Source organism: Pelmatolapia mariae, linkage group LG3_W (genome assembly GCF_036321145.2).
Source record: "Pelmatolapia mariae isolate MD_Pm_ZW linkage group LG3_W, Pm_UMD_F_2, whole genome shotgun sequence".
NCBI classification, from domain to species: domain Eukaryota; kingdom Metazoa; phylum Chordata; class Actinopteri; order Cichliformes; family Cichlidae; genus Pelmatolapia; species Pelmatolapia mariae.
This window is the reverse complement of record NC_086229.1, coordinates 87521650-87546747: the sequence shown is the minus strand read 5'-3', so window position 1 is coordinate 87546747 and position 25098 is coordinate 87521650. Positions and strand designations below refer to the sequence as shown.

Sequence of the window (25098 nt, the reverse complement as noted above, 5' to 3'; positions counted from 1 at the left end):
GTCTGGGCCAACATGAGAGAGAGAGAGGAGAGGGAGACAAGGTACGTGCTGCGAGCCATGCTTCATGATCAGAGCAGAGGATTGGGGTGGGAGGTGAGGGATGTGTGGGGAATGCGGGGGCAGGGGTGTCCAGTCTCAGTGACTCCTGGTTTGGAATGGGTCGCAGTTATTGAATTTAGGATGACTTGGAGGAGGGGAGATGTAAAGTTGGGATGAACCCGATTGCACTTTCCTTGTGCCATGACGAGGGGCGAGGCCAACATGCTGGGGGAACTGCAGGAGACGCTGTGCCATACTTTATAGGAGACAGCCAAAGAGCACAGCTGTTAGCTTGTGTGTGTCTGTGTGTGTGTGTGTGTTTCACTTTCTATCTAGGTTTTTGGCTTGGAGCCAGCTAGGTCTATTCCTCTGGCGCGCCACAAGACAGGAAACTGACATAAAAGAACAGGGAAACTCACCGTGAGCGACACAGGAGCCAAGGCAGGAGCCAAGACAGTGGTCACTGACAAAGTCAGAAGTTATTGTTTCAGGTTACAGGCATATACTGTGACAAGAACTGTATGTTATTGAAGTTATTGTGATTCCATTGTAATGGCCACAAGCTTGGAAAGAGTCCCGGGACAGGGATTTCATCAGTGAAACCGATGCCTTGACCTAATGCTGTCATTTAACCTCCAGTGGAACTCCTTGCTAGTAAACAAGCAACACTGTGATCACTTACAGATATTCATCTGTACTGAATGCTCCTCCTGCAAATAAAGGGGAATACCTGTAATGGGAGCCGATTTGACCTACTAGCTAGAATTGGGCTATCAGGATAAGCTTGTCTGAACACCTGTGCTTCTAGCAATCTAGAAACCATCAGCTAATCTACTGAGCCTCCTCTAGATGCAAAGACCAATTTTATTGTTCCAGTGTAGCCAGTGTGGACAATGAATATGTACTTCAAGGTATCCAGTCCAGAAGGCTGCTCATGAATGCAGACACACTTTTTAAAAAGCTAATTAAAAGCTCTTATGCTGAATGCATACAATCCAGTATCAAGAAAGCTGCAATCCTTAATCTGAGGAAGAGACTGACAACTATCCTTTCAGATGTGATGCAACATCATGAGGGACCTAAACTGCATTCCTTACTCTGTAACTAACTCTGTGTTTTAGCTCCTCAGATTTTCCCCATTATCTTTTGTATAATTCTCTGGAAGCATCACCACTTATTTTCCTTACATTTAGTCCTCTTCCTGTTGCCCATCTGCCCTCTTTGGTATTTCTTCTGACCTAACTGCCCCTAGTCACACTCCCTCTTATCTATTGGCCACTCATCACTTGTCATTTCCACCTAATGCCCTTTTCCCTCTTTAGGACGTCCTCCCTGCCATTTCACTGACTCGCGGGCCCTGTATGGCCTGAGATTTAGGTTTAACATTCCACCTCAGCCTCTCTCTTTCATTTACATTCTTCACTGTGCTGCTGTTCAATGAGCACACGTTTAACTTTGACTCTTAGTTTTTCTGGTTAGAGCAGCTGTCCCCAACCTTTTTTGCGCCACAGACCGATTTAATGTCAGACAATATTTTCACGGACCGGCCTTTAAGGTGTCGCGGATAAATACAACAAAATAAAATGATACGACCGAGACAGAAACTGTGGTATTTTGTAAATATAGTAATAAACGCGAATTCACTGTGTAATTGTGTAACTTTATTAGCAGCGTCCTCCTGAAATGTGCCAACAACATTGAGAGTAACATCCTCCTCTCTGCCCCTTAATGCTCTCTGGTCACTATGGCAACGCGAAAATATTTCTTTCAAAATAAGACACAACTACAACACGGGAAAAGACCCAGGGAAACCGAGTTAACGATAAAAACCCTGAAAACCATAATTGTTACACCTGAGCCTCAACTCGCGGTCCGGTCCCAGTCCGTGGCCCGGGGGTTGGGGACCACTGGGTTAGACCACACATTTTGACTTACAACACCATAAGCCTAAAACCATCCAACTTTAATTGATAACCTCATGGCTCTCGGATACACTATACAGTTTAAAGACGCCAACATTTTCCAAAACAAAGCACTCCCTTAATTTTGCGTACCACCTATCCAGGCCAGTGAACAACGCTGTAGCCCTCATTTTTTATTAGGTCTTCGAACAGATTCGGTGAATACAGCTCATAAACCACCTTGTGAGACTGGCAGAAGATATCTGAGTGTATATTAAGCTATAGCCCAGATTTTGTCATACCAGATAACATAATGTCATCTGAGCTCAAAATAAACACAGGAAACTCTTCTCATTCTACACAGGACCATCCACTGGATATGTGCAAATCTCATGATCATCAGGCAACATATACAATACAATAACAAGCAGACAGTGTAGAACCTGTCCATCTAAAGAAAGGATAACAGCCAGTGCGGAACAACCAGAAAGTACATCTTCGACAAAAGTGAGGGGAGTTTTGGAATATACATGCATTTGCTAACTAACTTAATTACTACATTTATTTAAATCCAGTAACCTACAGCAGAGGTTTCTAACCTATGTCATCCAAGTTCCCCCACAGATGGACTTGAGTGGCCTTTTATCCTAAAAAAAACATTATTTGATCTCATTTAAAATGCATTTTAAAACTCACTTTTAAACATGATCTTAGCTATTCATTGGCTTAAGCTATACATTTACTGCTATCTGTTACTTTCAGCTTTTCCCTGCCTATTATGAATTCATTTGAGCGATTTTAGAGTCTGCCTCTCAGTACTAGTGTACTTCTGCGCCTGGTTGGGAATCGCTTCCCTCCACACAAAAAGATGCCTATCATTCTGGACATCACGCTGGTTTTGAACATTCAGGTCACTGTCTGGTTCATGTCTTCTCATCATACAAACAAAGACTGAAATCTGCTTAACCTGTGTATAAAACACTGATAAGATGGACCAACAAGGCAAAGAAGGAACTTCAAGTTTGCTTTGACTACACAGACTAGGTCGTCTTTGATCCTGCAGCCACTGACCCCTATGAGGTGACTGACACTGTGACCTTACATATCAGCTTTCGTGAGGATGTGTGCATTCTCACTACAATGAGACGTGTCTACCACAGTGACAAGCTATGGTCTCCTGAGCTGAAGGTCATCCATGAGGTCAAGGAAGAGGCCCACAGAAGACAATGCAATCTGAGCAGCTACGCAAAGCTCCTGTGCCAAGCTATAAAACTGGAAAACAGCTAGACTGAAGCATTTTTGACAACTGGTCAAAACTGTCCTTTTCTAAAATTTAAAATAGTCACTGACCTCAGAGTGTTTTACGACAGGTTTGATATGTCCATCCAAAGATGAAGATGCAGCAAACATTAAGCTGTAACACACTTTCAAACATCTGGAGTCTCCAACAGACTCAATTAGCACAGCTGCCCTCCACATTTGCTTCCTCTTTACAGTATTTTTACCCCCTACATGACTCCTCTGTACAGCTTCTGAAGTTGACCAGTGACAACGTGTCTTTCAACGAGACAGCGTATAGGAAGATAACATCAAAAAACAAATGAGACACTAGTTAGAGAAATAATAAGAAAGATGCCAGAGAGAGTTCAGACTGTGATGATGAAAACAGTCATGCCAGTTATTGACTTTCAAGCTCGTTAGAATGGTCTCTGTTTTATATGGTGTTTACACGTGTTTGCCAAAGTTTCAATAAATTGCTGCACCTATTTCCCATTTTCCTAGCTAAACATAAAAAGAGGGGTTGCTCACCACTTTTGCACAGTGCTGTAGACCAGGGTTGTCCAACTCCAGGCCCCGAGGGCCGGTGTCCTTTAGGTTTTAGATATCACCCTGGGTCAGCACACCTGAATCAAATGATTACTTCATTACCAGGCCTCTGGAGAACTTCAAGACATGTTGAGGAGGTAATTTAGCCATTTAAATCAGCTGTGGTGGATCAAGGATACATCTAAAACCTGCAGGACACCGGCCCTCGAGGTCTGGAGTTCAACACCTGTGCTGTAGACCATCTTGAGATTTAGTGGACTTAATTTCAGGAAGTTAAAGTTAACTTTAAAAAAACAACTATTAACAGTTACAAACATGAAAAATCTACAATACTGCACTAAAGAGCCTCATTTCAGGTATTGCATTCACAAAATTATTCCTTTACAAAAGAATAACATTGCTCTGAGATCTGTGACACAAGTTAAGTTATTCTGCATTAGAGAAAAGAGAAAACATCCCTGGTCCACAACCTTCCTTTGTCAATTTTATTACATTAATACAATGGGTTATATTCAGGAATAGAACCAGGTGTAGTGTTGCAGTGATAAGATCACACAGCACACTGTGGTTTCCCATTTGGTCCTTATTGTTTCTTTTTACAGCACTAGATTAGTGTTTCCACTGCATATGGCATGTAATGAATCACTAATCACGCCTTTAAAAGTTTGTTGATTTTGCCCCAAAATATGGATTTAATTGTTCCCATCCCACCCCCACATGCTGTACTTGTATTGTGCTTTATTAAATAGCTCAGAGTAGAGCTGTTGCAATCAGTGTCTCCAGCTCATCTCACCAGAGCACTGAACATGCCAACTGACATTGTGAATACCATTATGGCAGGGTTGTCCAACTCCAGGCCTCGAGGGCCGGTGTCCTGCAGGTTTCAGATGTGTCCTTGATCCATCACAGCGGATTTAAATGGCTAAATTACCTCCTCAACATGTCTTGAAGTTCTCAGAGGCCTGGTAATGAACTAATCCTTTGATTCAGGCATGTTGACCCAGGGTGATATCTAAAACCTGCAGGACACTGCCCCTCGAGGCCTGGAGTTGGACAACCCTGCCATAATGGTATTTTGTGAGAGCAAGCAAGGCAAGAAGAGCTTGCCTCTGCTCCTCACAAAGATAAGATTTGTAAATTTGTCTATTTTCAGGAAAAAAATAGATTATTGATGGTTATAGAAAACACAGCTCCAAAAAGACCGCTCTGGGTATACATTTTTACAGTTAAATGAATTGAGTCATAGGAAAACCACTTCATTATCAGCGTTATTCATTGTTCAGCTCCTCAAGTTTGTCTCAAGAGTCCCTGTACCTACCTAATTGTGCAGCTAAAAAAAGGGGTTTTCAGTGACTGACAGAGATGTGAACAGGGCCAACTGTCCTGCCAGCCTCGTCCTTCGTTTCTGTCAAAAACATGTACAATTCTTGGAGACATGGACTTATTTACATTAATCTGAAGGTTAAAAATGTCAGCTTAATGTCTAAATAGGCACAATGGCAAGTATTGTAAGCAATCCTAATAGATTGGCTCTAGTGAGAAACATGCATCACTTTCCATACAGTCTGAATTGGAATCATATTAATGAATGTTTGGATATTTCTTGTGACGGCCCTTAAAGCAATAACATAAACGTAATGTTTCAGAAAGCAAACCGGCCTCATACATTACATCACCTGATGTACAGTCTAATGTCATACTTACCGCATCTTTCTCCATCACTGTTGTCTGAATGAAGCTGTGAAAGAAATTAAGGTAAAGGGGACCTGTCTAAATGCTGTCACTTTAACAAATTCATGAACACACCAATAGTACAGATACTATATTGCATTTAGAACAACTGGTAAAAATAACCTCAACGATTGTGTAGATTGTATTTGTGAAGGGATGTCCAGCCTGTCTCCAGCTGAGTCGTGTGTCACCAGCAGACAGGTTAGAGCAGCATTCACACAGGTCACTGTCTCCCTCTGTCGTACGCTGGCTGAACAAAAGACACATGCTGACCTTTAGATGTGAAACTACACCTTTAAAAGTACATCTCTCATCAGTGGATGTGACCTGAGATGAAACTGAAACTGACAAGTATGAAGATATGAAACTGGAATGTTTAAAATTTTGGAAGCCTAACCTGAAGATGGGCCTGTGAAAGAAGCAGGTTTTTTCAAGCTTGCTATGTAAGCTTTGTTTCAAAGTGGCCATAAGATGGCAGCTGATGAACATCTTTAAACAGGAACATTAATTAAGCACATTAGTCCAGTATTTAATTCAACAATATTACAGTTCTTCCCTAACATTTTCTACACAGACAGTAATTTAACCTTTTTTTAACTTAACCTCCGTACACCACCTCAGTGGATTTTGAATCAAACAGTAAAGATGTGACTGAAGTGCAGACTTTCAATTTTACTGGGTTTAACAAAAAATTCACATTACCCATTTAGAAATTACAATTTTAATACACAGTCCTCTATTTTCAGAGGCTCAAAAATAATTGGAAACTGACCGACGGGTACAGTTTCAAGACCACTGATGATGGGTTCTATACTTTGGGATTTTTATTCACATATTCAATAGAAACCTTATATTTGAATCTATGTTAGTTTGTACTGTTCATGTACAAACTCTGATGGGGGTTTGTGTATAAAAATCGCTGGAAATATACACCTTTATAAAACTCTTTGAAGTGCAGAAAGTCTGCACTTCAGTCAAATATTGACTGACTAAATCCACCATGGTGTCGTACAGACACAAAAAAACTGTCCAACAAATTATAAAACTACCCGTATGAGATGAGTTAAAGTCATTTATGTGAAATGCTTGACAAACAACAGATTACATATTAGGTTCTGTTCAATTAAATATTGTTATCTGCTCCTCAGACTTGCCAAAATGGTAAGCTTGGATACTTGGATACTACTATGGTAGAATGTAGATGGAGAGTCTGGCAGTAAACTGTCCATAAGACATGTGTAATGCAGGAGGACTGTATCCAACTTGGGCATGATGTGTTTCGTGTTCTATTCACAAATGACTACAACTGTATTGACTTTTTTCTTATAGTCAAAAGAAAATACTCACCCCTGATTTGTGATAAACCTGTAGCTATGCAAGGAGAGAGGGTGAGGCTTCAGTGTAGCTACGCAAGAGTCGACATATACAGTGACAGGAGGGTGCATCAGGGCCTCCACTCTGGCTTCTAAAAGCACTGCTTCCCCCTGCTGATACACTGTGGAACCACACTGAGAGGTGCACACATTTGTGGAATAACAGATGTTTTCCTTCCAGTGCCTGCTTCATTTAGACTCCACATACAAATAATATCGCCAAACTAGAGAATGAATAAGATTTCAGTTTAACCTGCCATGATATGAAGGGAGAAGTGCTGCAGTCCAAAGACACTGACCGTGGATGTCATTGGTACCCAGGTTAGGCTTAGTGGTTCTCGACTTACTTTTTGCTTTCTGTATTCACACAAAAATTACACACAGGTTATTCCAGTGTTTGTCATCATATAAACACACAGGTGTTGAACTCAGTTTAATCTGGACAAGTTTCTTGTTACTGTTAACCGTTTGAACCCTGCACTGTTGGTTTTCTATTCTAATCATTCAGCTATTACTTTTACTCCACTAAAGTGACCAGCTTCGCCTATTTTGCCAGTGATACAATTTGTACCGTTAGCCAACAATTTAAAAAAATAAATAAATAAATTTCAGCCATTTAAACTGTTTACAATTTAACTACTAGCTATAGTAACATAATTGATCAATTATGCAAATACTCCTAAAAAAAACACATTTAACAGTATACAATAATACATTACATTATTTATACTTTTAGATGCCATTTTCTGCCTTTTATCGGTTACGTTGAATTCAAACTTGCTCTTTTAATCCTTTAACTGTACCAGCTGAGCTTATTTTCTTACACTGGACTCAGTCCCACATTCTCGTAGCCCTGCAGAGATAACCATTTCAGCTTCAGACACCGCTTCCTTTGGTCTGCAGGAGCTTTCCTGGGACAAGTTTTCTCCAAGTTGAAAACACTGAGGACTGAACGGGATACGTCTGTCCTGGGAAAACTGATGCTTCTCGGCTATTCTCACTTTGTTTTCGCCGCATTGCATTTGAAGTGCTTTAAAGAGTTTCTACATTATTTTGGGGGGCAAAACGCAGATATACCAAAACTGCGAAAATGTAGGCGACACCGGTGTATTTTCCCTGGGTAGCTATTGCCAAAGAGAAAACCCAAGGCCTGAGTAATTAACGTGATTATACACATGTGTACTGCGCCGTGCTCTCGCGCGCTGGATCGTGGATTGTACTTTCAAAGGCTGAGGGGGGAAATACATTCCCTGTTATTAATTCTGTTGCGTTCAGAAACATTTTTATTCACGCTATACTTAATAAAAAAAACAGGTGCTACATTAAGCAATTTTGTTTTGGTGACCTTTTTTTTTCTTGTCAACACACTGCATCCTAATTCTATTTTATCGGCACACATATCTATGTGGAAATATTCATTTCAAGATAACGATATTTTCGCACACTCGAATATTTGTTTGTTTAGTAGTAGTAGCAGTCGTACAGTAATTTCACTTTCAAACGACTGAAACTGGTGACTTTTTGTGTTTAGAAACAAAATTAAACGAAAAGACCGAAAGGCTCTTGAGGGCATAACTGTGAGTGGAACCAATGTCAAGACGGAACTCAGTTACTCCTCTTAGTGTTCCGTAGGGATAGTTATTGTAGCTGTACTGAGTAAGCGTCGAATGTTTTGAAACTGCTGACGAGTGTTTGGATGTTATATGTGTTTGTAAAAAATAAAAAAGGAAAGAAAAGAGAAAAACATGGATAAAAAGTCCGTACCAGCGCCGTCAGAGGAGGAGATTGACTGGGGAGGAAGTGGAGCAGGAGGGAGCAAAAATTTACAAAAGGACAAAACTTTATTGAAGAATGTGCACACTGGTCTTCCTAATCCACCTTCGGATGCTATAAAATGTTCTCTAATAAAAGGAGACTATCTCTACTTCCACTATGGATGCGATGGGCAGGATGACAGAGGCTGGGGATGTGGCTACAGGACCGTTCAAACGCTGTCTTCGTGGATTTGTCATAACTGCTCTCCGCCTAAGAACCACTGCAGGCCGGTACCAAGCCTCCCCGAAATCCAGCAAGCGTTGGTAACAATGGGGGACAAAACCGACTCCTTTTCAGGCTCCAGGGAGTGGATAGGAACATTTGAATGCTCTCTAGTCCTCGACCATTTCTACGATGTTCCCTGCAAAGTGGTGCATGTCAGAGGCGGAGGGGCCGAGCTGGAGCATCTCGCAGTGGCTGAGCTCCATCAGCACTTTGAGAAGCATAACTCTCCAGTGATGATGGGAGGAGACAGAGACAACTCCTCAAAGGGGGTATTGGGGGTGTGGACCGGGGATAAGGGGAGCTATTTGCTGGTTCTCGACCCGCACTACTATGGATGTGAGCTGGACAGGACAGAGCTGCAGCGGAGAGGGTGGGTGGCATGGAAAAGAGTATCATCTCTGGATCAGTCTTCATTTTATAATCTGTGTCTGCCACAGACTGCAAGACTGCTAAATGTGTTTTAGACATTCAGTATGGTTGTTTCAAAATGAGCTGCAGTGCCATCCTGTGGTTAAACTCATTAAAAGCTCTTGAAGAGCAGCAATACCAATTGAATATGTTGTTTTTTTGTTTTGTTTTTTTATTAGAAATTTGAGGATCGGTTAATTTCTTGGTCAAAACAGTGTGTTTGGCTTCTCAAATGTCTTCATTTTGTGTTTTTGTGAAAAATATTTTTCAGTATTCTACAGGCCTACATAGACCCTTGACAGCTGCTCATTTTTATTTCACATTTTGTGCACAAGATCATTTACTATAAATGCATGTGTCTCCTGATCATGCTGGATACACAAAGCCATCATAAACTGAGGAAAATCTTGTGATCACCTACACATGATATGTGCTGGACAATGCTTCAATATGCACTGAGAGAGAGAGATCTGTACGCATGTAAACATATTAAATGAGACAAGCTTCATTTAGGCTCACTCAATTCTCCGTTTTATTCCTTGCATCATATAATTTAGTTTGACATGACATCTGGGTTCCATTTATTTCTTGAGCTACATTTCTGCCAAGAGATCAAAAGATCACCTTTTATATCATTTATCTGATACACAATCTTTATAGAAAATCTGGAAGTTCTTGTCCACATCCATCCTCCCCTTGAGGAATTTCTCTAGGTTTTTGAGAGGAACCTCCACCATTTGGTTGTTGACACGATCATTTAGCCCGTATGCACCAAAGACAGGGAACTTATAGCGCACAAAGTACGGCGCATTTTGGTCGAACTCGGTGCAGCAGTAGGCCGACCACATGTACTCGGGCACAGCTACCCGGTCCTGGTTGTTGCGACGGATCGTGTGTCCAGAAGTGGTGACCCCGGTGATCACAAAGGCTTTGCCGCGGCAGTAGTTGTTGAGGCGCTTTCGGACGATGTCTTGGTGTTCCGCCCAAGGACCCATGTTGAACTCCCTGATTTGAGGCACCACGTTCGTCAAGGTGTAGGTGGACGCCTTGTCTAGAGGGTCAGCCTGATGCTCATCGGGATTTAGTTGGCCGCGTTCATACTGAACCACATCAGCGTAGTCCTCCAGGACTGCCTGGGAGTCCTCAAAGTTCATGTGCATGTTTGCAGACTGGGGAAAGGGCTCCATGTTACTGCTGCTCTTGTCTGAGGCCAACTATGGAGAGACAGAGAGAAAAGAAAAAGCAAAATAGTTTTACTCACAGTTTGCACAGTATTTTTTTTTCTGGGATGGTGCAAAGACTCATGGGAATAGAGATGATATGATGGTATTGTCTTAGATGTTTGTTTGCTATTTAAATAGACTGATGCTCAGTAGTTGTCCAATAACTGAGTGGAAATGTGAATAAGCTCATATCTTGTCACACTTATACAAATATAGGAGACAAAATTCATGGTATGTGGGCAAAGACTTGAAGTTATACTTAAAAAAAAAAAAAATCTGTTTATGAAGATTAACCCCAACCTGACACACCAGATGGCTGCCTCTCCCTTAGCCTGTTTCTGTCGGAGGTTTCTTCCTGCTAAAAGGGAGGGGTTTTTTTTCTTCCCACTGGCTCAAAGTGCTTGCTCTTCGTCTGATTGTTGGCCTTTACCTTACAATATAAAGCAGCTTAAGGCAACTGTTATTTTGATTTGGCACTATATAAATAAAATAAGAAGATGAAAAAACAGCACAACAGTGTCCAAAGGGTTGAGAGTCAGATATAGCCATGAACTGTAAACTCTGTTGTAGTTTACACAAAGCACCGTTAAAGGTTGACAAATCTAGCTGCCAGTGCTTTTCTGCAATTAAACAGCCACTTCTTACAGAAAAGAAAATAACTTTTGTCATTTTTAGAGAAAAATGCCAAATTTGCATAAATGTAATGGCAACACTATCTCAGTGGAATAGCACACAGAGCTAATAAAGCAGCTTATCTCAACTTTACATTGTTTCTTTTACAGTAGCATAGTTGCTGCAGTTCTTTAGCTGCTTGTTAAGAAACATCAGGTGATATTGCCTTTACACTTCCAAAAATGTCATGAAATCTCCAGTGACTGCATGTGAATAGATACAGAGTACTGTGAATATATGGTATATATAGTGTGAATAGTATTATGTCAGATATATAGCACACTGTATGGGCAAACATGCAAAATTGAGAATGAAACCAGTCATCTGTTTTATTTGTTTCATCTTCGACTGAGCTCGCAAGCACTCTCACCTGAGGCTCGAACATCCAAGGGAAATCCACCTTCTTCTCCCCGTCTGACTTCTTGAATGTATAGGCTGAGTAGATGGGGACGTGTTTGTGTGAGTCGTACAGGGTGATATAGCGGGGTTTGTCCTCATACCGCTGGCAGATCTTCTTATAGGAGTTGCTGAGGTATCCTCGTGGTGGTGTTCCCATAAAGAGAGAGTCCTTGCAGCGCTCCGCATGGTTGAAGTCTCCTACCACTCCTGCCTGGGACACTTCAAGCAATCCACACATTAGGAAGATCGTGGCAGCTGCCGTTGCTAAGGCACAATTTGTAAATGTAGGTATCATCACTGCAGCTTTCTCAGCAGCTCTCTGTTGTGTCTTTTTAGATGTGTCTTCTCTTGCTAATATGTCTCTAATTCACCTGTGACACACCACTGCAATCTACTACTGCCTAACAAGTACAGCCTCTGTCCCAGCTCTATCACACCCCACATTTCCCTTCATGCCTCACCTGCACGTCAAGCGAGCAATTCTCTCATTGTAAAGGCTTTTCCATATATTCAAATTCCCACGAGTGTCGTAGCAGTAGTCATCAGTCACTGAGAGCATTTTATTACTGTAAAGTGCAGAGGACAAATGGCACTCACTTGAGACCTTCAATTCAAAAATAGCCTTTCTTCCATCATCGGCCTTGTTGCAGTGAATGAAATGAAGTTTAATGAAAGAGTAGAAATGGGTGGTTTGGGAGAAACTCATGTTTTAAAGCCAGTTTTTGTTTTAAAGTGTAGAAGGAGACTTTGCATTGGAGAATTTCCACATATCAAGTTTAGATCTTTCATTTCAGCAGCAAATAATTAAAAAGCTCTATCCCATCATAAGCTGGTGTTGTAACTTACAGTTTTTGCCCGTTGCTTGAACACATTTTGCAAAACTTCGCTCATTGTGCCAAAACTCTAAACACAAGTAAACACGACACAACACTGGGAAATATACCATTCACATCTGTGCCAAATTGAAACTCTACTCTCAAAACCTAAACTCTGCTATCAAAACCTAACATTCCTTTCTCAGAATGTAACTCTGTTGACAAAATGACACATACTTGCATCATATGCAAACACTTTCAGATCAGGGGGAACACACTGGTCTACTTTATATAAAACAGTGCAGTCTTTGATTTTCATTGTTTATTTAGAAGGCATATTTTCAGGAGACACATTTTCAAACAACCAAAAAAGCAAATAGGCCTACTCAATATTGTACATTGCAGCACTGTACATTGCAGTACCATGAATTCAGATAAAGCAAAAAAACAAAACAAAACCATAATACAGTAATAGAAAAAAACACTATACTATAAACACAAAAAAATCATGACAATTGTGCATACATGGGCTCATGGATCCCGCCGTCTGTTGGGGTCTGGCCACAGGACCTCATCGACATCGCAAGCAATGTCTTCTCCCGCTAGGCACCGGGGAAAATATCCCCTTGCATGTTGAAACCATCCATGGATTGCTGTCACCTGAATGTCGCCGCAGGCCTGTTCCATTGTCTGCAGAAGAGGCATGCGGGCATGTGGTTGGTGGTCATATACACGCCATCTCCAAGCCGAAAAAAATTCCTCTATAGGGTTTAAAAATGGTGAGTAAGGGGGCAAGTATACCACTTCAAGCTGATTGTGGTTGGAGAACCAGGCCTGGACCAGAGCAGCCCGATGGAAACTGACATTATCCCATATCACCACAAACCTGGGCTGATCTGGTCTGTTCTGTACAACTATATTATGGAGAGCATCTAGAAATGTGAGTATATGTTGGCTATTGTATGGACCTAGTTTTGCACGATGATGCAGAAGCCAACAAAGGCTTATGGCGGCACACAATGTGATATTTTCCCCGCGCTGCCCTGGGACGTGCACAATTGCCCTTTGGCCAATTACATTATGACCCCGTCGTCTTGTTTTGCACAGGTCGAATCCAGCTTCATCAATGAAAATGAATTCATGAGGCTGTGCAGCTCCATTCATGGCCAAGATTCTCTGTAAAAAAAAAAAAAAAAAAAAAAAAAAAAAAAGAGAGAACATGTTACTGTACTACAGTGCTACACATACAGAACCCAGTTCTGTATGTTACACTTACCCATACATATTCAGCTCGAAGTCCTTTGACCCTGTCACTGTTCCTCTCAAATGGGACTCTGTAGAGCTGCTTCATGGTGATGCTGTGTTTTCCCCAAGATGGTGGTGATACTCACATGGTTTATGTTGTTGAACACTTGCCTGTCTGCAAGTATTTTCTTTCGTAGCAGGTGGAGACGGATGGCATTGTCTGCCCTCACTAGGTCCACAACGGCAAGTTCCTGCTGTTGTGTGAACAGGCGTTGGCATCCTCCCCCAGAAGGTCTTCAAGTCATTCTAGAGAAATACAACCACATATTGTCATCGGTTTGCTTATTTTTCTTACAGTACTTTACTGTATATACTGTATCATCCACTGTACTTCAATATAAGTAATCATGGTATGTTTCACAAAAACTACCACTTTGGCTGCAAAAGGAGCATTAGCACCCTGCAATACCCTGTACACTTGATATGGTAATGTGATATACTGTAGAACAGTGCTATAAAAACCATCTGAGTAGAGTAGAAGGTAGAGAGGTGAAGACATACCTGTTTTCTAGTCGGAATGTTCTTATTACAGATGCCACTGCTTAGATGTGGGTGGACTCTCTGCCCAGCTTCCCTCATTATCAGGCCATGGTTGATGACATGGTCCACCAAAGTTGCTCTTATATCATCAGAAATATGGGTCCGTGCATGGCCTCTTTGACTTCGACTTCGACCTCCTCCTCCTCCTCCTCCTCCTCCTCCTCCTCCTCCTCCTCCTCCTCCTCCTCCTCCTCCTCCTCCTCCTCCTCCTCTTGCTCTCCCTCCATCCATGCTTGCAAAGTTCTTGAAATGGCTAAACTGAGGGCTTTTTGTAGTTGGCTAATTGGTGTTCAGTTTTGCAAGTAAGTGCCTTCAGGTGTGTATTTGAGTGGTTGCAATTACCCGATGTGTTTTGTATTTTGGATACATGTGTTTTCCAAATGGCACCCTGAAATTTCATTTTTGAACGAAGTGTCTTATGTATGAAATAGAGTGTAGTATGCAGGACCATGTGTGTTGCATAAAGGAGTAAGTGTGTTGCATAATTGCAACTATTCAATTCAATTCAATTCAATTTTATTTATACAGCGCCAAATCACAACAAAAGTCGCCTCAAGGCGCTTTATATTGTACAGTAGATCGCACAATAATAAATACAGAGAAAAACCCAACAATCATATCATATGACCCCCTATGAGCAAGCACTTTGGCGACAGTGGGAAGGAAAAACTCCCTTTTAACAGGAAGAAACCTCCGGCAGAACCAGGCTCAGGGAGGGGCGGCCATCTGCTGCGACCGGTTGGGGTGAAAGAAGGAAAACAGGATGAAAGACATGCTGTGGACAAGAGACAGAGATTAATAACAGATATGATTCGATGCAGAGAGGTCTATTAACACATAGTGAGTGAGAAGGTGACTGGAAAGGAAAAACTCAATGCATCATGGGAATCCCCGGCAGCCTACGTCTATTGCAGCATAACTAAGGGAGGATTCAGGGTCACCTGGTCCAGCCCTAACTATATGCTTTAGCAAAAAGGAAAGTTTTAAGCCTAATCTTAAAAGTAGAGATAGTGTCTGTCTCCCGAATCCAAAACTGGAAGCTGGTTCCACAGAAGAGGGGCCTGAAAACTGAAGGCTCTGCCTCCCATTCTACTTTTAAATACTCTAGGAACAGCAAGTAAGCCTGCAGAGCGAGAGCGAAGTGCTCTAATAGGGTGATATGGTACTACAAGGTCATTAAGATAAGATGGGGCCTGATTATTTAAGACCTTGTAAGTGAGGAGCAGGATTTTGAATTCAATTCTGGATTTAACAGGAAGCCAATGAAGGGAAGCCAATACAGGAGAAATATGCTCTCTCTTTCTAGTCCCTGTCAGTACTCTTGCTGCAGCATTTTGGATTAACTGAAGACTTTTCAGCGAGTTTTTAGGACATCCTGATAATAACGAATTACAGTAGTCCAGCCTGGAAGTAATGAAGGCATGAACTAGTTTTTCAGCATCACTCTGAGACAGGATATTTCTAATTTTAGAGATGTTGCGCAAATGGAAGAAAGCGGTCTTACATATTTGTTTAATATGTGCCTTGAAGGACATGTCCTGGTCAAAAATGACTCCAAGGTTCCTCACAGCATTACTGGAGGCCAAGGTAATGCCATCCATAGTAAGGATCTGCTTAGATGCCATATTTCTAAGATTTTCAGGACCAAGTACAATAACCTCAGTTTTATCTGAATTAAGAAGCAGGAAGTTAGCGGCCATCCAGGTCTTTATGTCTTTAAGACATTCCTGCAGTTTAACTAATTGGTGTGTGTTACCTGGCTTCATGGATAGATAGAGCTGCGTGTCATCTGCATAGCAGTGAAAATTTATGCTATGTCTTCTAATGATGCTGCCTAGGGGAAGCATGTATAATGTAAATAGAATTGGTCCTAGCACTGAACCCTGTGGAACACCATAATTGACCTTAGTGGGTGAAGAGGACTCTCCATTTACACAACTAGAGTGCAAAGCAGCGCTTTTGTTTAAGGTATGGGTACATGTGTTTGAGGTATGGTAACAAAAGCTTCAAGTTGTGTTACTTTAGTCTAAGCATGGGTTTATAGTGTTCAAGCAACGGGCAAAAACGGTAATATACATATGACATCTGATGACAGGTTTCAAATTGGCCAGAATATGTCAAAAACAAAACTTCAGAGACAGTTTCATTCAGTGGTTTATTCCTGTGAAATATATGAGAAAGTTACATTTTGTTACATTGCAAGAGTGTTTAAAGTACAGTATGGCCCCTCCCCCACACCTTTCCAACACGTGAACAACCTACTAATGTAAATCTCCCCCCCCTTGATAGCTGGCTATGCCTCTGCCTTCAAAGTAAAGGCCATGCAGAACAACAAAAAATACACGTGATATTCAGTGTCGGCAGATTTTATGACCCACTTTTGAGAGCACATAAACTATCCCTTACTTGGAAGCTTTTGTTTTACCTGATGTAACATGTCATATAAATTACCATGCACAGTAGAAAAAGCACAGGTGTAGATAACAAAAGAAATTATGGTTGCAAATTTCATGGATACTGTTAGCGATAGCTCACTGTCACGCTGTTATAATTTACCTGGATGTTTTGTTGGCACATGATGGCACCTCTTTTTACTTACAAACACCACAAAGATCAGTGACAAATTAAAGGAAAAATTAGTAACCTGTATATCTCTTTTATGGTTTGGATTCATCTGTCCTCTTAGAAGGGGCACTGCAAGTTAAAAGAAAGTTTTCATAACCTTTGTTCTATGATTACAACATTTTATTCAGATGGGTGTGGTCTCCTCTATGATGACAGTGCCCCAATCCAGAGGGCATGAGGATTACTGAATGGTTTGACGAGTATGAACTTAAAGCGGTTCATCGATTATGGCCTTTGTAATAACTGGATTAAAACCCAATTGAATACTCACAGGAGATAAATCATAAAAACACCAAATAATAAAGGGAATAAAAACGATACAGGAATGTCTGTCAAGAGAATGATGTTCCAGAGACCAATGAAAAGGTACACTCTTCTGGTAGAACTACTTTTTTTTTTTTGTCTTTCTTTAATTTGTCAAATTTCTGTTAAAATATCTCCAAATATTTTCCCTATGCAGTTTTCTCAGGTGCTTGTATGGAGCAGTCGCCCACAAAGATCTGAAAGTTCTGGCTTACAAATTCTGTCTTCTTGAGAAAGTCCTCCAGCTTCTGGACGGAGACTTCCACCATGTCATTGTTCTCATCCTCGTTGAGGCCATAGTAAGCAAAAGATGGGAATTTGTAACGGTCATTAAAAGGTGTGTTGTGGTCATAGTCAACACAGCAATATGCTGACCACAAGTAGGTGGGAACTGCAATGCGGTTCATGTTTTCCCGGCGGATCATCTTGCCAGAGGTGGTGACCCCGGTGACAATGTGAGCCGTTCCACGACAGTAGTTGTTAAGCCTTTTGCGGATCATGTGTTCCTGTTTGTCCCAGATTAGGTTGTTGACTTCAGGCACCACGGGTACCACATTGGTGAGGGTGTAGGTAGCTGCTTTGTCGTCAGGTTCATTCTGATGCTCGTCTGGGTTGAGCGTGCCGCGCTCGTAAAGGATGGCATTTGTGTAATCGTCAAGAACAGCTTGGGCATCTTCAAAGTTCATGTGCATGTAACTCCGTGGAAAGGGCTGCATCTCGTCTGTTTCAGAGGATGTGGACAGCTGTGCAGAGACAGACCCACAACAAATGAGAGCATGAGTATGACTGAATGCGATTACACAACTACGCAACAAATTCTTACACACATTTCAAAGCAGTGAACTTTCTAGTTTTCTTTACCTGAGGTTCGTACATCCAAGGGACATCCATACATTTCTCCCCTTCTGAGCGTTTAAATATGTAGGCAGAGTAGATCGGTATATGGTCCACAGTGTTGTACAGAGTCATGTAGCGTGGCTTTTTATTGTAGTACTGACAAATGAACTGGACGGAGTGGTGTTCCAGTCCTCTCGGTGGCGTTCCCATGTAGAGGAATTCTTTGCACTCTGGAGAAAGCTCTTTTTCCACTTTGCCTATTACTGCTAACGTTATGCTGAAAAGTAGAAAAGCTGTCTGTACCCAAGCTGCCATAGCTAGGAGGGATCCTGAAGCCACTCTGGTAACAAGTTAAAGCTGTTAAATAAATAGTATGTTCGGTATATTTCTGAGCTCTGCTACAAATGACTGCGTGTGTCTTTATGCTCAGTAAAACAGCTCATACACATTTCCCACTCTGCTCTCTGTAATCTGGCCTCAGTATGCAAAGTAATGCCATCTTTATACCTCATCATATCCACCCACAGCTGGTGAAACAGGGACTATGGCCAATGGTGCCTCACACTGGTTAGAGTAATGTTATTTCTTTGAACACATCCTCCCAGATGGTCAAGCATTTTTCAAAAACACAAAGCTATACTTGCAATTTTAAAGTGCCTTGGGTTTTCAAAGATCGTTGTGCGTCATTATGAACTTTATATTTGCTACCAATGAAGTGTATACTCTACTCTACTACTACTGATATCACTGAAGAATGCAGAAAAAATACAAGTTAAGTATATTAGGGTTTCGTTAACATATATTTGTGTGTGTACACTCATGTTGTTAAAAACCCACCATCTGCCTGTTCTGCACAGCCTCATTTTTAACAGGCACGGTCACATGTATACAGTGAGTATACCCTTACAGCCATCCTTTTTTTCCAAAACAGTAACTATTAATAGTTGCATGTGATGCCTTTAAGGTACATTTGTAAGGTTTGGGTTTTTTTCTTTTTACAGAAACATGGGTTACACTCTCTCCTAAGGATGTAAATGCTGCAAGTACAGACTGCAGACTACTAAAATGACTACAGTTGCTATGATATGACCATGGCTGCACTTTATGTTATCAAGACTGTTGTGACTGTTTGTAGCTTTTGAATTCCCACAGAGCTGTATAAACTTGCTAACAGCCCTCTCACCCCCACAGTCATTAATTCTAACTGCCTCAAAAATAATAACTTGCAGCACAACAACAGGGTAGTAACATGAAAGAACTTTTATTGGCAAAATTTAAGAGATTACTAAAATAAAATACAGAATAAAATACATTATAAATAAAATACAGAATGATTGTGCCACAAAAGAGGCATATCCTGAGATATCATTAAAACCAGCCTATATATTTATTAAGTCCTCTGTAATGGACATTTGTTTTTGGTCTATATCTTTTGACTCATTTGAGCTAGTCCTGATGTACTAAATAGAGGATATCCTGAGCTTTCCATTGATATCTCATGTGTTTGGGCGGCCTCTTTTAGCTCCAAAGAGGAAGGAAATCACAAAAAAGTTCAATGGGAAGATTTTTTTCTCAGTTCTCAGGAAGATATAACAAAATCAAATACGTGACTGTGACCCAATGCATATTTTCAACACTTTCCAGACATAGAAACGCTATTTTTTTTCCATCAGCAATATGTGACATGCTGTTTTCTGTCTACTGGTCATCCTGTGAAACGCAAAATAATGAAACATTTTTGGGAAAAGACAGAATATAAGTTAAAGTTACTCATGGTTGCATAGTTCTTATATATGGCTATAATTTTCTTTCCATGGAGGAATTTCTGAAAATTGTATTTTACTATATAAATAAGTGCACATTTGAGCTTTATTTGTTCAGCATTACCATATACAGCACAGGTCAGTAACAGGCAAATGTCTTCTCCGTCACCTTGATCAAAACTGAGGTAGAATATTTCAGCACTGTGGTTTAAATTTGGTTTGAACATCTGGACTCCGAAATTGAGCACTTTAGAGTTCATAATACAAATAGAGTCGAGGAGAACAATAGGTGGGATAAAGACAATATATGTGGACAAACTACAAGTCAGGTCATTTTGGCTTGAATGTATTCAGTTTAAGTGCAGGAAATTTTAACAGCTATGGCAATTACCCCAGGAAGGATTTAATAAAGATGCTATTGGGTTCATAATTTTTTTTTCCATAAAGGCAAGATTAATAAATTGTAACAATTCAATGGCTCTATTCCTTTCTAACTGAATTATACTTTAATTTATTCAAAAACATGTGAAGCAGGACTGCTCAACACTGTAAAGTTGGCTTAGTCCTGTTTTTGCAATAGATGCATTTCAACATTCCTGCATTACTCTGCATCCTGTTAAAAAGTCTGCAACTTTTTTTCCATGTATGAAATCCTTTTTTATTGCCAGTGTGTGAAACAGACTGCAATGTGACTTTAAAATTATACTGTTTGTGAATTTCTGTGTTGCCTCTAAGAGCCTATGAGTGAGACAAGGACGTGGCCATTATGGTCACAATGCCTCTCCTCAGCTCCCAAAGTTAGCACTGACCAGCTTTAGCTAAGTATAGCATACAAATGGACTCAAAATAGAAAACATATGGCTTCAGACAGGGATTTGCAAGTGACCTTAGAAAGCAAGCAAACTAGCATTAGCCAGCGAGCTGCCAGTTTCTCCATTAAAGTAGGTAAGCTAACACTAGCCAGAAGACCCTCTGGCTAGTGTTAGCTAATGGCTAGTTTTATCTAATGAAGCCTGTCTATCTGTAGGACAAAAACAGCAGAGACTCTGCAGGATATTTTTTTTAGAAAACATTTTTCCTTTTTTTCAGGTTTTCTCTGAGCTGGCTAATGTTAGCTAACACTAGCTTGGCTACTAACTGCAAGCTAGCTTTTGACAAAATACTGTTTTTCATGTAGAAGATCAACTATGAAAATTCCATCATACTAAAACATTGGTAAGGTCTCTCCTCTTCTTTAAGGGATTTTCTGCCACACATCCCTTGTAGAATATGGCCATGTCACTGTCTATGTCAGTCTGGCTCCTTAAGAATGTCTCCAGAGTCTTTAGAGGTACCTCGACTACACTAAATCCAGCCTGTTCATTCAGTGCATAGCCCCCGTAGCTAGGGAACATAAACCTCACTTCATATGGTGAGTTATGATCAAACTGTGGACAGCAGTATGCCAACCATAAGTGTTTTGGAATGATGAGACGGTCCCTGTTATTACGCTGAATGGCAGCCCCTGAAACAGTCACCCCTGTCACCACAAAAGATTTGCCGTGGCAGAAATTGTTGAGACGTCGGCGAACGATGTCTAAGTATGGGTTCCAAGAGGTTTCCAGGAAATCTGTGATCAGTGGAACTACGTTGGTCAGGGTGTAAGTGGAGGATTTGTCATCTGGCTCTGCTTGGTGCAGGTCAGGGTTTAGTGGGCCACGTCGATATCCTATGGCATCTGTGTAGTCCTCTAAAACAACCTGGCTGTCCTCAATCAGAGGGGGAGTCTTTTCACTCAGGGGAAGTGCCTTCATGTTGCTACTCTCATCATTTGAAAGCAGCTGTAAGAAGAGGAAGTAAAAGAAACATGACATTTAGCAATTTTAAAGTCCTCAATCCACAGGCCAAGACACTTAAATAAGAGCAGTAAAGCCTGGAAGCATCTTAATCTAAGGCAGGTTTTACACATCATATTTCACAGTCTGATTGTTTGTTCACATGACAGTTAAAAAATATAGGTGTCAGATTCTTAATCCTGTGTTGCCAGATTCAGGTCAGGTTGGTTAAGCTTAAAAAAAAGAGCCAGATCCAGAAGGTCAGATGTACCTTACCATAACCCGACCAACCCTACTCTGGATGCTGAAACTGAACACGCACACATCTCTCACACTAAAATATAATTGGAAAGCTGGTTGGCAGGGTTACCAAAGTAATTATGGTTTATAATGAGTCACGTCAAATGAGCCAGAAGAAATAACTTGCCTTAAGTGTGCTATGGATGAATACAGTGGAATGTGCTCTGGCTTGAGTCCAGCCTTGGACTCAAGGCTACAGAAGAAATGTTGATTAATTATTGTCTGAAGTTAGACATTGATTTTAAAGACATTATAACATTAATATCAAAGTTTTCTTTCACTAAAGTGATGAATAAGCATATGTATCAACATTCCAAGCTAGTCTTTTAAGTTAGCTTATTAAATCATCATGATTGAGCGATTATTTCAGCAGTACAATGCTGTCCAAGCTTAAAAGGCTCAGAATATTGAGATATGTGATGAAATACGGTGATTTATGTGAAATCAATATGTAGCAAGGAGCAACAATTAGTCAAATTCAGCGCTAGAAGGTATTTCTTTTAGCCTTGAGTCCAAGGCTGAACCAGAGCCAGAATACACCCAGCCGTAGCACTTGAGGCAATTTATTTCTTCTGGCCCATTGGATATGAGTCATTATAAACCAAACCTACTATGGTAACCTAAGAGGCTCCGTTAATCAGCTTTCTTAAAACACATATTTAGCCAACACAAACAAGCTTCGACTTTAACTCTCATCTTTCAAACTGCCAAACTGTGTCTTTAGAAGACAAGTGTGTTTGGGGGCATGTCTGGGTGATTAACAGCTTATACTGTGCTGTTGGGTCTTTGGTAACAAGCACCAGACTGATCTTTAAAGTAAAATTAACTCATGTAAACTAAAGTAACTCTGGCAAAAAATATAAAAATTCTAGTACCCGGTATATGCACTGTTCTTGTATAGATTATATTGTTAAACAAAATGTTATCATGCCCCAAAACATGTAACATCTCTTCAAAAAGTGGCAAGTTATAACTACTGTGCTGCTCTGAGGCTCTACCTGAGGCTCATACATCCAGGGGGTGTCCATCCTCCTCTTCCCGTCAGACTTCTTGAAGACGTAGGCTGAGTAGAGGGGGAGATGGCGACTGCTGTCATACAGTGTGGCGTAGCGAAGTTTGTCTGCATATTTCTGGCAGATCCACTTGAGGCTTGCTCCTCTGATCCCTGCAGGCGGGGTCTGCATGTAGAAGAATTGGCTGCACTCTTTGAAGGTCTTGGACACGGTGGCACCCACCAGGTGGGACGCCATCAGCAGGGTGAAGGGGAATAAAGACGTGAAAAACAGATGCATCCTCACACAGCTGGAGTTCCTGGAAGAAAATATAACTGGGTTATTTCTTTATCTGGTCTGACATGTTTGCTATGGCTGTTGCGCACCAGTAAAAGACCGAGAGACTCAGGCTCCATACTCCGGTTCGGTTTAACGTGTCATCCTGTATCAGCATTTCCTTCAGCAGGCTAGTACAATGACAGCTGGACAGAGACATTCTATGCAAAGCAGCAGTGGCTCAGGTTGGCCTGGTTGGCTGGATACCTCACTTATCTGGTTTAGTCATGCAAGTCTGCACAGGCATTCGTCAGACTGCATTCATTTTCTACCTTTCTAAAAATTACATTACATCTGAAGAATGAAATAGTAATGTTTAGTTAGTAAAAATATCACTTTACATTGTACCACAGTGTTCTACTCTTACTTCCAGCTAATGTAACAATAACCTTTCCAGAAATGCTGAAATGGTCCAACTGAGAATAATAAACTCAGCCGGCTTCTTCCTGCACCTTTCATTCACAGCATCTCAAACAGTGCTGCTGGCTGTGTGCCACGCGGCCCACTTTCCTGCTTCACTAGCCAAGCTGAACAGTGCAAAGCTGCAAGAACAGCACCTGGGACCAGGCTAGCTGGACATGGCTTTGATGTGATCGCTGTGAAGCATAAGTGAGCCCATGTAACTGACATGAACATCTGGCAGCCTTCACAAAATCCTCCATAGGGGGAAACTCCAGAGGTGTTAGTGCGGTTGCAGAGAACTGGGTACGCCTGAACCCAGACATGAGCTATCATTCTGCATGAAACCAGTGTGGAATTCATAGGACGATGTAAAACCATGACAAACTGGGACATGACCTGAAGACCAGAAAGACGTTAAGAATTAACTCTATCAAGACTGGTGAAATTAAAGGTTGGGCACTTCAAAAAAACAATTAAGTTTCTGCAGACAGTTTGAGCAGAGGTTCAATAATGTGGTGGTAGTATAACTAAATTCCTCTGCTTAATCAAAGCCTTCAGAAACTTTAAGAAAAGGTTGAGAGGCAAACAATATACCACCATCTACAGCTGCAACACCCCCTACCAGCTGACGGGTAGAGGGTCCATTGTCTCTGTCAAGGGGGCCAGTGCCGACATGTTTTCCCAAACTGATGGTGCTATTAACCATCTGAGCATTGTCCAATATGTGCTTCATTTGATTAACATTAAGTTGAAAACTATTTATTTTGCAATATATGGCATATTGGGATAAAATATTAGAGAGAATCCTCCTCAAGAAAAGCTGATATTGTTTCAGTTTGTTTTTTAAACAAACTGAAGGTAATCGACATTCCATATTGAAATTTGCAACTAAGTGTTTTGATGGCACTGTATGGAAAATATTTATATGCAATGAAATTAGTTATCTTCAACCTCTTTTCTTTCCACTGTCATACAACAATTAGAAGTTGTAAGATTTTTTGTGCAAAATTATCATACATACTGTTGTACCTATTATTTGTTTTTAGTTTTTAATAAACTACATTTCTGAAATTTACTTTACCAGCAACTGAAGAGGGCAGGACTGCTACTTTCATCTTCATTAATCCCCATTTAAACCATCCGGTTGTGCGCACACTTGTGCTGCTGTGCATTCAACAGCGCCCTCTAACGACTAACTCCCACAACTACCGCCAGAAAAGCATTGCGCATGCTCAGTAAGTGTTTGCTGCCAGCACTGCGAGGCATACAATTCACTGTTGAAACAATATTTAACTGTGCTTTTACGCTTAACGCTACTGACAGCAGCGTTTGTGAATGCAAGTTTAATGGAAGTTAATTTCATTGCTATTCTGTGACTGTTGCCTCGCGAGTTTGCATTGCTCTGGCTGTGTTGTGCATTTAATACAATTGCGTGCTAACAAATGCTTTCGCT

At 41.0% G+C, this 25098-nt stretch overlaps 5 protein-coding genes across 5 annotated transcripts; 1 reads left to right on the top strand and 4 right to left on the bottom strand.

The window, feature by feature from the left end:
* Positions 1–400: 400 nt before the first annotated feature.
* LOC134624041 (zona pellucida sperm-binding protein 3-like) lies at positions 401–8118 on the bottom strand. Its single transcript, XM_063469030.1, has 7 exons — positions 8092–8118; positions 7703–7914; positions 7125–7228; positions 6850–7023; positions 6674–6738; positions 5896–5987; positions 401–431 (listed from the first exon to the last, which is right to left on the bottom strand). The coding sequence occupies exons 1-7, from the start codon at positions 8116–8118 to the stop codon at positions 401–403; spliced, it is 705 nt and encodes a 234-aa protein (XP_063325100.1).
* Positions 8119–8534: 416 nt separating this feature from the next.
* On the top strand, positions 8535–9813 carry ufsp1 (UFM1-specific peptidase 1 (non-functional)). The gene has a single exon (XM_063465529.1). It carries the CDS (start codon positions 8617–8619, stop codon positions 9373–9375), a length of 759 nt encoding a protein of 252 aa, XP_063321599.1. The 5' UTR covers positions 8535–8616; the 3' UTR covers positions 9376–9813.
* A 96-nt stretch (positions 9814–9909) lies between these two features.
* Positions 9910–12070, bottom strand: LOC134619590 (endonuclease domain-containing 1 protein-like). The gene is made up of 2 exons (XM_063465516.1): positions 11585–12070; positions 9910–10533 (listed from the first exon to the last, which is right to left on the bottom strand). The coding sequence occupies exons 1-2, from the start codon at positions 11906–11908 to the stop codon at positions 9952–9954; spliced, it is 906 nt and encodes a 301-aa protein (XP_063321586.1). The 5' UTR covers positions 11909–12070; the 3' UTR covers positions 9910–9951.
* Positions 12071–17350: 5280 nt separating this feature from the next.
* On the bottom strand, positions 17351–18394 carry LOC134624040 (endonuclease domain-containing 1 protein-like). The gene is made up of 2 exons (XM_063469029.1): positions 18063–18394; positions 17351–17944 (listed from the first exon to the last, which is right to left on the bottom strand). Exons 1-2 carry the CDS (start codon positions 18351–18353, stop codon positions 17351–17353), a joined length of 885 nt encoding a protein of 294 aa, XP_063325099.1. The 5' UTR covers positions 18354–18394.
* Positions 18395–20936: 2542 nt separating this feature from the next.
* si:dkey-85k7.11 (endonuclease domain-containing 1 protein) lies at positions 20937–23207 on the bottom strand. Its single transcript, XM_063469027.1, has 2 exons — positions 22914–23207; positions 20937–21621 (listed from the first exon to the last, which is right to left on the bottom strand). Exons 1-2 carry the CDS (start codon positions 23205–23207, stop codon positions 21001–21003), a joined length of 915 nt encoding a protein of 304 aa, XP_063325097.1. The 3' UTR covers positions 20937–21000.
* Between the last annotated feature and the right edge of the window lie 1891 nt (positions 23208–25098).

What these genes read in the sequence shown, in the direction of transcription:
- LOC134624041 (XM_063469030.1), bottom strand. Translation starts at nt 8,118, where the DNA reads ATGTATTTCCCCCCTCAGCCTTTGAAA. An exon ending in CTCCCTTCATATCATGGCAG is followed by an intron (nt 7,024 to 7,124) that starts GTTAAACTGAAA and finishes GTTATTCCACAA; the next exon opens with ATGTGTGCACCTCTCAGTGT. An exon ending in CTACAGGTTTATCACAAATC is followed by an intron (nt 6,739 to 6,849) that starts AGGGGTGAGTAT and finishes TCCTCCTGCATT; the next exon opens with ACACATGTCTTATGGACAGT.
- ufsp1 (XM_063465529.1), top strand. Translation starts at nt 8,617, where the DNA reads ATGGATAAAAAGTCCGTACCAGCGCCGTCAGAGGAGGAGATTGACTGG.
- LOC134619590 (XM_063465516.1), bottom strand. Translation starts at nt 11,908, where the DNA reads ATGATACCTACATTTACAAATTGTGCCTTAGCAACGGCAGCTGCCACG. An exon ending in CTTGGATGTTCGAGCCTCAG is followed by an intron (nt 10,534 to 11,584) that starts GTGAGAGTGCTT and finishes GTCTCTCCATAG; the next exon opens with TTGGCCTCAGACAAGAGCAG.
- LOC134624040 (XM_063469029.1), bottom strand. Translation starts at nt 18,353, where the DNA reads ATGGCAGCTTGGGTACAGACAGCTTTTCTACTTTTCAGCATAACGTTA. An exon ending in CTTGGATGTACGAACCTCAG is followed by an intron (nt 17,945 to 18,062) that starts GTAAAGAAAACT and finishes GTCTCTGCACAG; the next exon opens with CTGTCCACATCCTCTGAAAC.
- si:dkey-85k7.11 (XM_063469027.1), bottom strand. Translation starts at nt 23,207, where the DNA reads ATGCATCTGTTTTTCACGTCTTTATTCCCCTTCACCCTGCTGATGGCG. An exon ending in CCTGGATGTATGAGCCTCAG is followed by an intron (nt 21,622 to 22,913) that starts GTAGAGCCTCAG and finishes CTCTTCTTACAG; the next exon opens with CTGCTTTCAAATGATGAGAG.